At 39.6% G+C, this 15,016-nt stretch overlaps 1 protein-coding gene across 1 annotated transcript in view; it reads left to right on the plus strand.

Moving 5' to 3' along the window:
• The window catches only part of CPB2 (carboxypeptidase B2), a gene marked incomplete at its 5' end in the record, with an annotated part of 39,984 nt that overhangs the window by 974 nt on the left and 23,994 nt on the right, over nt 1-15,016 (plus strand). Inside the window, 3 exons of the mRNA XM_079903400.1 lie at nt 11,045-11,120; nt 12,729-12,853; nt 14,389-14,497. Coding sequence (XP_079759526.1) covers nt 11,045-11,120; nt 12,729-12,853; nt 14,389-14,497 — 310 coding nt within the window. The remainder of the gene's footprint in view (nt 1-11,044; nt 11,121-12,728; nt 12,854-14,388; nt 14,498-15,016) is intronic.

Consider the following 15,016-nt stretch of genomic DNA (forward strand, 5'->3'; position numbering starts at 1 on the left):
GGCGGTCCAGTAGTTAGGACTCAAGTTCACTGCTGAGGGCCCGAGTTCAATCCCCAGTTGGGGAACTAAGATCCCACAAGCTGCACAGCACGGCCACAAAAAAAAGTTTGACTTGTGAGTTGGAAGCTGTGTTTGCCCATCATTACTAAACTAAGAAGAGTTGGTTGATTCTTTTTTGTTGAATATAATCGCCAAGTATCAAGTAACAAATTTCATGACCAAATGATTGTTACTGAAATTGACACGGGAGACAAATTGCTAGGAGAATTGGTGACTTATGTCTCTATGTATTGTCAATAAATCAGATGGCTATGATTTCTAAGGTTCTTGCTAGTTCTAATATCCAATTACTTGGCAGTTGGCTTTAATTAAGGGTAAAGGAGAGGGAAGGAGAAAAACTGCTCTCAACATGGTCAACCTGGACACTGTAGGCAATGGCAGTGCCGTTGCCAGAGAGGGAAAGGGGAGGAAGTGAGTGATATTCACCATCTGTGTTGTCCCAGGCACTGGGATAGGCACTTAGAAATGTTAACCTGTTAAGTGCCCACAATCCTCCAGTCTCTTTTACTGACACTTTACAGAGGAGGAAAATAAGCCTCAGGGAGAAGAACACTGGCTCCCAATCAAACAACAAATGTTGAGTTTGTAATCAACCCCATTTTCACCTCATTTCTACTCTTTTCACTGCACAGCATTGCCTCTAAAAATTATAGAAATTAGGAAGAGAGCCAATTTGAAGGGAGGTCAGATTTAGTCACAGTGAATTGACAGAGACAGGCAGTCTGGAAGGTAGCCTGGAAGAGAGGCCGGGGCTGCAAGTCCAGTCTCAAGGTCCTCACTATGGCAGGTCTAAAGGTGGCCTCAGCGGCAGCCTGGCACGAGCATCATAACAGCTGGCTGTGTCAGAGGTTAGCAGGCTCACCTACAGACCACCATCTGCATCATATAGTAAACTAAACTCCTTGATAAGACAACCACTAGCAAGATATACCAAAGCTTGACCATGTTGCTGCAAAACGAATAAGCTTATAACAGTTCAGTGGAACTACACGTTAGGCAAATAAAGGAAATACACAAAGAAAATAGTAAGAAATGAATGAGAAAAATTCCCTCACGCATGGCTCTTCTTACTATTTTTTGCTTCAGCATATGCTTTGAAGTCTGATTGATACCTATGCTTGAAGAGAGGGGGTGAGACTATGACTATATTTTAATCAAATAATATCATGTTGAAAATATTTAATACTTCGTACCTATTGTAATGGTCCCCATGTACTGGAGAAGGGGAACTGCAGCTCTGTGGGCAGATGCATATCTGATTCCTGGGTCCCATTCCTCCACTAGAAATAAAATCGCAAACTCTCTTTCTGTGAGTAAAAATATATATATATATATATATATATATATATATACTTTTTTTACCAAATGTTTCTGAGCATTGCTTTTCCACGACTTGCCTATTACCAAAGCTAAAAGAAAACTCTAATTTTATTCAGGGCGACAGACTTTGATGAATTATTTCTGGGGGTAAAAAATATAACCCCTCCTAAAAAGAGCTAAGGGTCTGGCTTTTTTTAAAGCTGCTCTTTGTTATTGTTTTCTTGTCATGATCATTCTCCTAATAGCACTTTGTGTTCAGACAATCAATGGCGGATCTGCAGTTGCATTTTGATAAATCTCATCAGTAAAAGGTTCTGGAATGAAAACAAAAAAAGTTTTAAAGGCATAAATACCATATGTCAGAGAGAAAGACAGCCAAAAAAAAAAAAAAGTCTCCATGTTCACTTGATTTTAAAGGCCAAACACTATAAAGGGTAGAAAAAATACTAGCAAGAATCTTGTAAACAGTCATTAATTGCATTGTGCTCTGATTACCTAAGTGTGGCCAGTCAGCTGAGGCTGTTTATTTGGAAAGAAGATGAAATAGGATGAAAAGAAGGAAAAGGAGTTGGAGGAGAGTGGAGGAGGCTTTTGAATTATTAATAGACCACAGGAAGAGCTCCTTTTGTTGACTCTATATACTGTCTGCCACCTGGAGACCAGCTTGTTCTCTTTGACTTAGCTCCTACTGATATATTACTTTCATCTTAGAGAACAGGGCACTAGTGGCTTTAAAATGCTGTAATGCATAAAACAAAACTGCAGCCTTGGGCTATATTCCATTGTTCAGAGCCATCTCACCAGCTTTTTAACTTCAAAAATCATCTTTGAGAGCTATGGCGAGTGTGACTCATCCCTGTAAACCACAGCAGGGAACAGACCTTGAGAACCATAATCATATTCTTAGAGGGGAAGCAGCAGAGGAAATGTTGTCTAGGTATTAAAAGCCCAGGAGCTGGAGAGTTGAGTTGAAACCTCAGGTCTGCTACTTACGAGTCATGCAGTCTTGAACAATTTGAGCCCTCCTTGAGCCTCGTTTTACTTTTTGTGTAAAGTGACCTGTTATCTCACTGTGCTTGTATTTTTAACTTTATTTTTGGTGCAAGCCTTTTTTTTTTCCTAAATGGTTATTGGTTACATCTGTAACTGTATCCCTTCAGAGTCATCATCAAAACACATCTTTACAAAACAGAAATAGATACATAGAAAACAAACTTAAGGTGGGGGGGAAGCGGGGAGGGATAAATTGGGATTGACATATACACACTACTATATATAAAATAGATAACTAATAAGGACCTACTGTATAGCACAAGGAAGTCTACTCAATACTCTGTAATGACCTATATGGAAAAAGAATATAAAAAAGAGTGGATATATATAACTGATTCACTTTGCTGTAAACCTGAAACTAACACAACATTGTAAATCAACTTTACTCCAATAAAAATTAAAACAAACAAAAAAAACCCACACCTTTATTTTTCATCTCCCATTGTCCCAATATATTCTATGTGTCAGAGTAATCTTTCCCCGCCCTTGCATGGAAAGTTAGAAAATTCTATGGCTTTTTAGCCCACTCTTAAGTAATTGGTAGTCCTTGGGTCATGTTGAAATGCAAACCTCAATTCAGAAACTAGAATGTCTACTCCAACCAAGGCATTATTCAAATATCTCAATCTTTGTAGGAAAACAACTCCTCACCCCTCTCCACACACACACACACACCTGACTCCTTTTCTCATTAGTCCTTTTCTTGGGTTTTAAGTTCTTAGAGATTTCTGAGATTCCCTTGCTGGGAAATTCTGCAGACCAGGATAGAGGCAGCTGTTCCCAGGTAGCCACTTGTGACTCCATCTTTCATTCTAAGAATTTTGCCTTCACCTCCAGGTTCTTGCTGCTGTGAGCTCTCCACTCCTTTAGGTGGCGCTATTGGACGGCATCTGAGCCATAACGAATACATAACATGAAGTGCCTTTTCTTCTGATATTCATGGCTAATCTAGTCAACTGGAGGCCAGCCCATGCAGGTTTAGCTTTCTCAGAAGCAAGTCAGGCACCGGTGCTTGTGTCAGTTAAACTTGAGGGAACATGCTTAGTCATCCATCCTCCCCCGCAGTAGGCTGAGTTGAAGGAAGTAACATGCCCAAACTTCATCCCCTTTGGGAGAGTGGGGCTTCACAGAATCGCAACAATTTGATGCAAAGAAATACACTCACAAATTCTCCCCGTCTCCCCTCTGAACACTTTTCACATCCTCTCTCTGCCTTAAGGGGGCACGGAGCCAGGAAACTGATTTGGAAAACTGGTAAGCCCTACATAAGTTGATCTTGTTACCGAATGAGATGTGAGGCCCCCCCCTCTTGGGGCCCCGGCTGAACCGAAGACCCCCTGGCTGGGTCAGGGAGCTCTTTCCGGCTCAGGTTTGTGCTGCCAATGATGAAACTGTTTGGTGCAAGCAAGACAGGCTTTTACTCAATGGCCAGAGAATGGAAAAGGGGAGCTCGAGCTCTAAAGGCACCTTCTCCCAGAAGGGAGGGCAGTAAGGGAACTTTAAGGGTTAGGAGGCAGAGAGGTCATCTGGGCTCGAGGAAGGGGGCGGAGACTTCCAGGGGCAGCCAGGCATGCGCAGTCTTCCATGCTCCTTTGCGCACGGCACAAACTGCTGGCAGAGTACAAATCCCCTCTTAGGGCGGAGATATAAGCATGGTGATGAAGCAAAGCGCATTCTCTGACACCTCCAGATTTCATCTACGTAGGTGTGTTCCTGTGGTCAAGTCAGAGCCGGTTCGGGGCGGTTGACCGTTGTGTATCTCTCAAAGTACAGCTGCAAAACATCGCTGCCGAACACCAGGTACTTTTGAAACAAACACAGAGATAAATCAAGTTCAGGAAAGCGGTGACCTTTAGCCTATTTTGCCCTCTATCTAGGATCTCGCTGGTTCAGTCTGGTTTTGTTGTGGGCCTTCGCAGCATCCTGTTGATAAAACCCAACTAGCCTGTGTGGTTAAAACCAGTTTCCATGCCTGGGTTTCATAGCCTCTGACTGACTCCCATCTCATTATTTGATTCTGTTGTGTTGGCACTTTTGTCAAACTTGAGATAGGAAGAGTCCAGCTCACCACAGTTTGAACTTGGACATATTAATATATTTTATGGTAAATTTATATCCCCATAATTTTACTCCTCCACATTTCCTAATTTATTTTTTATATTTCCTTAATTTTTTTTCTCCTTAAGAAAGAGACCCATTTAGATAACACATTTTTTACCTTTACATTTTCTTTCCCCTTCTGTTGACTAACTCTGTTACTTTCTTGTCTTCTAATACATATGAAAAACGCCCAAGCATCTTATCTTCTAGTCAACACAAAATTTCCTTTGTGCAAAATTGAAATTCAGCCTCTATTTTTTTTTAACTTTTTATTTTATATTGGGGTATAATTGATTAGCAATGCTGTGTTAGTTTCAGGTGTACAGCAAAGTGATTCAGTTATACATATACACACATCTATTCTTTTTCACATTCTTTTCCCATTTAGGTTGGTACATAATATTGAGCAGAGCTCCCTGTGCTATACAGCAGGTCCTTGTTGATTATCCTTTTTTTTTAAATAGATCTTTATTGGAGTATAATTGCTTCACAATACCGTGTTAGTTTCTGTTGCACAACAAAGTGAATCAGCCATATGCATACACATGTCCCCATATCCCCTCCCTCTTGAGCCTCCCTCCCAGCCTCCCTATCCCACCCCTCTAGGTCATCGCAAAGTACCGAGCCCATCTCCCTGTGCTGTGCTGCTGCTTCCCACCAGCCAACTATTTTACATTCGGTAGTGTATATATGTCGATGCTACTCTCATCGCGCGCCAGCTTTGCCCTCCCACCCCATGTCATCAAGTCCATTCTCTATGCCTACCTCTATGCCCTGCCACTAGGTTTATCAGTACCATTTTTTTCTTTTTAGATTCCATATATATGCATTAGCATATGGTATTTGTTTTTCTCTTTCTGACTTACTTCCCTCTGTATGACAGACTCTAGGTCCATCCACCTGACTACAAATAACTCAATTTCGTTTCTTTTTATGGCTGAGTAATATTCCACTGTATATATGTGCCACATCTTCTTTATCCATTCATCTGTTGATGGACACTTAGGTTGCTTCCATGTCCTGGCTATTGTAAATAGTGCTGCAATGAACATTGTGGCACATGTCTCTTTTTGAATTATGGTTTTCTCAGGGTATATGCCCAGTAGTGGGATTGCTGGGTCATATGGTAGTCCTATTTTTAGGTTTTTAAGGAACCTCCATACTGTTTTCCATAGTGGTTGTATCAATTTACATTCCCACCAACAGTGCAGGAGGGTTCCCTTTTCACCACACCCTTTCCAGCATTTATTGTTTCTAGCTTTTTTGATAATGGCCATTCTGACTGGTGTAGGTGATACCTCATTGTAGTTTTGATTTACATTTCTGTAATAATTAGTGATGTTGAGCATCTTTTCATGTGCCTCTTGGCCATCTGTATGTCTTCCTTGCTGAAATGTCTATTTAGGTCTTCTGCCCATTTTTTAACTGGGTTGTTTGTTTATTTGATATTGAGCTCCATGAGCTGTTTGTATATTTTGGAGATTAATCCTTTGCCTGTTGTTTCATTTGCAAATACTTTCTCCCATTCTGAGGGCTGTCTTTTTGTTTTGTTTCCTTTGCTGTACAAAAGGTTTTAGATTTAATTAAGTCCCAGTTGTTTATTTTTGCTTTTATTTCTGTTACTCTAGGAGGTGGGTCAAAAAAGATCTTGCTGCCGTTTATGTCAAAGAGTGTTATTCCTATGTTTTCCTCTAAAGTTTTATACTGTCTGGTCTTACATTTAAGGCTTTATTTAATCCCTTTGGAGTTTACTTTTGTGTATGGTGTTAGGTAGTGTTCTAATTTCATTCTTTTACATGTAGCTGTCCAGTTTTCCCAGCACCACTTATTGAAGAGGCTGTCTTTTCTCCATTGTATGTTCTTGCCTCCTTTGTGGCTGTGGCTAGGACTTCCAAAACTATGTTGAACAAGAGAGGTGACAGTGGACATCCTTGTCTTGTTCCTGATCCTAGTGGAAATGCTTTCAGTTTTTCACCATTGAGTATGATGCTTGCTGTGGGTTTGACATATATGGCCTTATTATGTTGAGGGAGGTTCCCTCTATGACCATTTTCTGGAGAGTTTTTATCATAAGTGGGTGTTGAGTTTTCTCAAAAGCTTTTTCTGCATCTATTGAGATGATCATATGGTTTTTACTCCTTAATTTGTTAGTGTGCATTGATTTGCGTATATTGCGTATATTGAAGAATCCTTGCATATCTGGGATAAATCCCACTTGATCATGGTGTATAATCCTTTTAATGTGTTGTTGGATTCTGTTTGCTAGTACTTTGTTCAGGATTTTTGCATCTCTGTTCATCAGTGATATTGGTCTATAATTTTCTTTTTTTGTGATATCTTTTTCTGGTTTTGGTATCAGGGTGATGGTGGCTTCATAGAATGAATTTTGGAGTGTTTCTCCCTCAGCAATTTTCTGGAAGAATTTGAGAGCGATCGGTGTTAGCTCTTCTCTAAATGTTTGATAGAATTTGCCTGTGAAGCCATCTGGTCCTGGACTTTTGTTTGTTGGAAAATTTTTAATTATGGTTTCAGTTTTGTTACTTATGTTAGGTCTGTTTATATTTTCTAATTCTTCCTGGTTCAGTCTTGGAAAATAGTACCTTTCCAAGAATTTGTCCATTTCTTCACCGTTGTCCATTTTATTGGCATATAGTTGTTTGTAGTAGTCTCTTATAATCCTTTGTATTTCTGCAGTGTCAGTTGTGATTTCTCATTTTTCATTTCTAATTTTATTGAGTTACATCCTCTCCCTTTTTTTCTTCATGAGTCTGGCTAAGGGTTTATCAATTTTGTTTATCTTCTCAAAGAAGCAGTTTTTAGTTTTATTGATCTTTGCTATTGTTTTCTTTGTTTCTATTTCATTTATTTCTGCTCTGATCTTTTTTTTTTCGGTACGCGGGCCTCTCACTGTTGTGGCCTCTCCCGTTGCGGAGCAACAGGCTCCGGACGCGCACGCTCAGCGGCCATGGCTCATGGGCCCAGCCGCTCAGCGGCATGTGGGATCTTCCCAGACTGGGGCACGAACCCGTGTCCCCTGCATCGGCAGGCGGACTCTCAACCACTGCACCACCAGGGAAGCCCCTGCTCTGATCTTTATGATTTCTTTCCTTTTACTGACTTTGGGTTTTCTTTGTTCTTCTTTCTCTAGTTGTTTTAAGTGTAGGGTAGATTGTTTATTTGAGATTTTTCTTGTTTCTTGAGGTGAGATTGAATTGCTATAAACTTCCCTCTTAGAACTGCTTTTGCTGTGTCCCATAGGTTTTGGGTCATCATGTTTTCATTGTCATTTGTTTCTATGTATTTTTAAACTTCTTCTTTGATTTCTTCAGAGATCTCTTGGTTATTTAGTAGCACACTGTTTAGCCTCCATGTATTTGTGTTTTATACAGTTTTTCCTGTAATTGATTTCTAACCTCGTAGTGTTGTGGTCAGAAAAGATGCTTAATACAATTTCAATTTTCTTGAATTTTCTGAAGCTTGATTTGTGACCGAAGATGTGATCTATCCTGGAGAATATTCCATGTGCACTTGAGAAGAAATTGTAATCTTCTGTTTTGGGATGGAATGTCCTATAAATAACAATTAAATCTATCTGGTCTATTATGTCATTTAAAGCTTGTGTTTCCTTGTTTATTTTCTGTTTGGATGATCTGTCCACTGGTGTAAGTGGGGTGTTAAAGACCCCTACTATTATTGTGTTACCGTCGATTTCCTCTTTTATAGCTGTCAGCAGTTGCCTTATGTATTGAGGTGCTCCTATGTTGGGTACATATATATTTACAATTGTTATATATTCTTCTTGGATTGATCCCTTGATCATTAGTGTCCTTCCTTGTCTCTTGTAACATTCTTTATTTTAAAGTCTATTTTATCTGATATGATTATTGCTACTCCAGCTTTCTTTTGATTTCCATTTTCATGGAATATCTTTTTCCATCCCCTCACTTTCAGTCTTTATGTGTCCCTAGGTCTGAAGTGGGTCTCTTGTAGACAGCATATAGATGGGTCTTGTTTTTGTATCCATTCAACAAGCCTGTGTCTTTTGGTTGGAGCATTTAATCCATTCACGTTTAAGGTAATTATCAATATGTATGTTCCTATGACCATTTTCTTAATTGTTTTGGGTTTGTTTTTGTACGTCCTTATCTTTTCTTGTGTTTCCCACTTAGAGAAGTTCCTTTAGAGCTGGTTTGGTGGTGCTGAATTCTCTTAGCTTTTGCTTGTCTGTAAAGCTTTTGATTTCTCCATCGAATCTGAGTGAGATCCTTGCTGGGTCGAGTAATCTTGGTTGTAAGTTCTTCCCTTTCATCACTTTAAGTATATCATGCCACTCCCTTCTGGCTTGTAGAATTTCTGCTGAGAAATCAGCTGTTATCCTTATGGGAGTTCCCTTGTATGTTATTTGTCATTTTTCCCTTGCTGCTTTCAATAATTTTTCTTTGTCTTTAGTTTTTGCCAATTTGATTACTATGTGTCTCAGTGTGTTTCTCCTTGGGTTTATCCTGTATGGGACTCTCTGCGCTTCCTGGACTTGGGTGGTTATTTCCGTTCCCATATTAGGGAAGTTTTCAACTATAATCTCTTCAAATGTTTTCTCGGGTCCTTTCTCTCTCTCTTCTCCTTCTGGGACCCCTATAATATGAATGTTGTTGCATTTAATGTTGTCCCAGAGGTCTCTTAGGCTGTCTTCATTTCTTTTCATTCTTTTTTCTTTATTCTGTTCCGCAGCAGTGAATTCCACCACTCTGTCCTCCAGGTCACTTATCCGTTCTTCTTCCTCAGTTATTCTGCTATTGATTCCTTCTAGTGTATTTTTCGTTTCAGTTATTGTATTGTTCATCTCTGTTAGTTTGTTCTTTAATTCTTCTAGGTCTTTGTTAAACATTTCTTGCATCTCCTCGATCTTTGCCTCCATTCTTTTTCTGAGGTCCTGGATCATCTTCCCTATCATTATTCTGAATTCTTTTTCTGGAAGGTTGCCTATCTCCACTTCATTTAGTTGTTTTTCTGGGGTTTTATCTTGTTCCTCCCTCTGGTCCATAGCCCTCTGCCTTTTCATCTTGTCTATCTTTCTGTGAATGTGGTTTTTGTTCCACAGGATGCAGGATTGTAGTTCTTCTTGCTTCTGCTGTCTGCTCTCTCATGGATGAAGCTGTTTTCTCCTGCTTTTAACACTTATAAGTTTCCTTTTTCTTTCTAACTTATTTTTTTACAAAAATGGGATAATATTTCTTACAATTCTCCACTCACTTCTTGCTTCTTTCTCTTAATGCATCACGTAAATCTCCCCCAAGTTAACTATTTTAACTAACTCTTTCTTTATAATGGCTACAAAACATTCTAGAATGTGGAGACATCACCAACATTCAACAATTCTGTTACTGATAAGCGCTCATGTGGTTCCCAGTTATTCTTACTGTGAATCATCTTGTGATACATATCCTTGGACATATGTCATTTATCACTAGTTGAATAGTTTACGCTTAACTGTACCAGTGATTGGCACCAAATCTCTGAATCTATTGTTTCTGGGAGCTCCTCCTTCTCTTTTTTGATAATCAAGTCTCCATAGGCTCATTTCCAGAGTTTAGAATCTTTTCATCAGGCTTTCCAAAATAAACCATCCCCACCCTGGCATCAAAATTATTCTTGTAAATCACAAGTCAAATGATGTCACTTTCTAACTCCTAACTGCCTGCTAGATAAAGGTCAAATTTCTCAGCGTGCATTGGAAAACTTCTCTAGGGGAGAACTAACATAAGTTTCCAAACTCACTTCTGTTTGGCTACCATTCTTCTCTTGCCCTAAATACCTAAATCCTACACTTGGCAAAAATAAACAGCTTGCCATTTCCCCAACAATGCCCTTTTGTCTCCTGCCAGTCTGCCATTACACTGCTTACTTACCCAGTTACCTCTTCCATGAAGCCTTTGCTCATAATGACAAGCAGAAATTATCATAAACTTTTGTGCTTCTGGAGTTCTCAGTACATGATTTTGTTTTATTTTTTAAATAAAATTTTATTTGAAATATTTTTAGATTTACAGAAAGGTTGCAAAGATATTACAGAGAGTTTCTCTATACCGTGCACCCAGTTTCGCCTGCATTTTATATTATCATGGTATGTTTGTCAAAACTAAGAAACCAACATTGGTACACTACTCTTAACAAAACTGCAGGCTTTCTATAGATGACACCAATTTTTCCACGATTCTGTTCCAAGACCCAATCCAGGATACAATGTTTCGTCATATTACAGATGTTCAATTTCTTGAGTGACATACATTGTCCAGTGTTTTATTTGTTTCAAGCAGGAGGGTAAACTTGGTCCCTGTTTCTCCATCTTGACTGGAGGCAAAATCTAAGGTTATTTTAAAATCTGTGGTGAAATCCTCTTTTCTTTCAACATTTTGTTTCCTTTTTACAATTTCGTAGAAGCCCGTCCCAATATAATTTATCTTATTTTCACTTTTTGTTTAAGATCAAACTCCTGTTTTATTTTTTCCCCCAGTGGCCAGGTTTTAACTGCTCTTCCTAGAACGTCCAGGCAAGTTCAAATTCTGCAGAATACTACTACAACATACGAGGTAACTTCTCCCTCATTTATCTTCTTATTGTTTATATTTTATACAAGTCTGGTGTACCATGTTCTCTCCTATATGTCGTCTGACTTATATACAGCTGGTATAAACCCCTCTTCTTGTACCCTTCTCCTCCTTCCCATAATCACATGATTTTACTGGTTCCCCAAATCAAACTTTCTTCATTTATGCTATTGGCTTTTCAGCAAATTACATGACAGTATCTAGGCATTGAAAGTGTGAACTTACTGGTTCATTCCTGGGTTTCAGCACCAAAAAAAAAGGGGGGGGGTACTTACAAAGATGCTACAGTAACAGAAATCCAATAGATGTTTGTTTAAAAAGCAATAATACTTAACCAAGGTGTAAGCATCAAAAACACAAAGGAAAATTTATTAAAATTTTCATGCCTGGGACTCAACTCCCCAGAAAATAGAAAACTGATACATTACAAAATATCCTGATAGAATATTGATGGCTCCATGGTTGTTGGGTTAGGGCTCTCTGAGAAGCAGAGGTCAAAACTATATTAGAGATGTGTGAGACTTGTTATGGGGGCTGCTTGTGAAGGATGAAGAGGAGGGAGCTGGAGGTGGCAGGGAGTACCCCCAGACCATCAAGCAGCTCTGACATGTGTGCAGAAAGGAGGGTTGTGTGTGGACAACCTCTAGACCACAGGGCAGTCCCAAGGAAGGTTTGCCCGGACCATGATAAGTCCTTAAGCCAAAGACATCTGTAAGAGGAGACCGTAATCTAGCAGGAACGGGGCTGCAATAATGCACCCGCAGTGCTCTGTCACTGGCTGGCTGCAGCCCTGGAGAAGCCGGGCGGAATCAAGAGGGACAACGGTGGGGAAGGTTAGTGAACTAAGCCCCTCCCAACAGAAGAGCTGCCCGGCGCGTCCTCACAGCCACCACACCGTGGACAGAGGAAATACCGCCAGAGGAAGCATCTGAGATTCAGGACTTAGATCTTGTTCTTCCACTTCTTGGTGTGTGCTTTTAGGCGACTTAGCTTCGAGCCTTAATTTCTTCATCTGAACAATGAAAATAATAACACCTGCTTGGTTTATGGCAAAATGTTGTTATAATGATCAAAGGCAATGAGTGTGAAAGTGCTTTAAAAAAGCTCAGTAAACTAGAAAAAAAATGTAAATATTATGTATGGGAAGACATTTCCCAAAGGCAATTAGATTAAAGAAAAGGCATAATAGTATCAAGGATATGGAATTTTTATTAAAGAAAAGCAACATTTAATCAACTTTCTAGACAAACTTTCGTTTCTCTTTAAACATGTGACATACACATCCAGTTCTACAGTTGGGCCATAAATATATTCATTCATGAATTCATTCATTAGTTCGTTGCCTCGCCAAATATTTATTGAGTACCTAGTAAGTTCCAGGCCCTCTTTAGCTACTGGGGTTACAGAAAAGAATAAAACTAGCCCCCTGTAAAATAAATGCTTACACTACCACATGTGTAAATGGGGACCAGTCACCAGGAATGTCTTTTTTACTTCCCTTATAAAAACCCTTTTATGGCTTTAGCTACAGACGAGAATGATGTGAAAAACTGTCTTTGTTTTTATCAATTTTCCCCCTTGAAACTGCAGATTGTCCTCTGGCAGCCAGTAACAGCTGAATTTATTACGAAGAGCAAAGAAGTCCATTTTTTTGTGAATGCGTCTGATGTAAGCAACGTGAAAGCCCGTTTAAATGAGAGCAGAATTCCGTTCAGGTAGAGGCATGATTCCATATTTACTGAGCAGCTATTCTAAGCACCTATGATGCATTTTACTAGTGGATGGTGTCATTGCTTCCTGGAAAAAATATTTACATTAAACATGGCAACATGGAAATCTCTGGAACAGATTGGTGATGAAGCCCAAGGGGCTAGCTCTGTGACCCTGGACAAGTGGTTTACCTCTCATGACCTTGGTCCCTTATCTGCAAAGCACTGTGAGACTCAACGATCTGAGGAGCCTCTTACCATTCCTCCCAGTTGCTTCCTTCTTATAGTTCCTCTACTCTGTGCCTGGACTCGGGGAGCAAAATTGTCCTTCACTTTAGTGGGCTTTGTGGTATCTCTTGAAAAAGCAGCTGCTGAAGGAGATTTTGCTTCCTTCACAAGGTCAGTGAACATTCTGGAATGTCTGGCCCTAAACTAAAATTTGCATTAGGTATGATTTCTGTTCAGAGTCCATGCCTTCTTCCTTTTGGAGTCTCCTGTCCACATCTCCTTTCTGTATCCATTGCCCAAGCGCCAGTGTCCCTTTGCTGCCCTGACACTTCCTAAAGGCCATGCTCTCTTCTGTGTATCAATGGGCAACCTTTGGATAATACACTATGATTAGTATTAATAATATGTTATTGGTGTTTTCTGCCTTCCTGGAAAGGTGCTGAGCCTTTCTATACATTGTATCATTTAATCCTTATTTAATCCTGTGAGGTAAATACTATCCTCATTGTGTGTATGAAAAAATTTTCAAAGGAGTTTCTCAAGGTCAGCCAGCTGGAACGTGGCAGAGCTAGGAGTCATACTCAGACCTTTCTGATGTCAAAGGCTTGGCTTTTACCCCCTGACCTAAGTAAAAATAAAGAAAGCTTTATTAGAATGACAGCTAACTTTCAATTGTTCATCCCAGGTAACAGAATGGCTTCAGTCTGTCTTAATTAAGATGTTTGTGCCTAGTTAACTGTGTGATCCTTTGCAAGAGAAATTAAATGAGATCACTTTCCTGTACCTTCCCTGTTCCTCTGTTCTTATTTCTCTAGAGATTTGACCAACTTTGGCCATGCAGAACCTATACATGCATATATATACCTATACATGCATCTGGTGTAGGTCAGTGACTCACAGGGAAAAATAAAATGAGAAGGCTTTCTGCTTCTCCTCGGTCCTTAACTGAAAACAGAATAATACATTGTTCCTCTGGACTGAAGAACATTGTCCATTAACCTGTATGTTCACATAAAACACACTAATGAGTTACAGTCGAGAAATGTTCATAATGTTGGAGAAGGGGTGAGATTTTGGAGGCCCTGAAAACATACCCCATAGGAGCCAGTATCCCTCCAATGCCCATGAGGCTCTACCCAGAGGGCTTGTGTATTTCAGCTCATCATAATGTTAGCTGGCAGTGCTTTCACCTTGTGCTTGTTAGATTTCTTAGTAACTTTTCCCCCTTGCTCACCTGTTGTGCGTGCGATGGGCCATGCAGGAAAATCAGAGCCCTCTTTGGCAACCAGCTCATGCCCTGTTTCATAACCCAGGGTCTTGTTGGAAAATGTGGAAGATCTTATCCGGCAGCAGACTTCCAATGACACCATCAGCCCCCGGGCCTCCTCCTCCTACTATGAACAGTATCACTCACTAAGTGAGGTAAGCTGTCACATTTCTCTGGAAAATTCCTATTTTCGTTTAACGAGCTTTGCCATTTCAGCCATGGGAAATTATTAGAGAATCAAAATTGGTGGAAGAGGGTGAAAAAAAAATCACAATGAGGTTGATTATACAGAAGTAATTCATCCTTTTGTAGATATCTTCCCTGGGAAGATTGCATCGTATTTTGGAAATTGCCTCTAAGCAACCTGTTTGTCCATAGCTAAGAGTATCTCTGTTAGGAGTAACACTGCATTCTAAGGAACAACAGGAAATTAAAAATAGGGCCTTTTTATTGAAACTGCCACAAAAAAATTAACAGTCCAATTAATCATGTCTCCTTAGACCATTATCCTAATTGTACTCTTACTGAATAATCACCATATTATCTCACTGAATTAAAGGAATTTATTCACTTATATTTAGTACACAATAAAGTATTTAAGTGCATTTTATTCCTCTCAGAAAGAACCTATTTAAGTAATAATAGTAATAATAATAATGTTGATAATGCCTGTG

This window comes from Stenella coeruleoalba (assembly GCF_951394435.1).
Source record: "Stenella coeruleoalba genome assembly, chromosome: 18".
Lineage (NCBI taxonomy): Eukaryota > Metazoa > Chordata > Mammalia > Artiodactyla > Delphinidae > Stenella > Stenella coeruleoalba.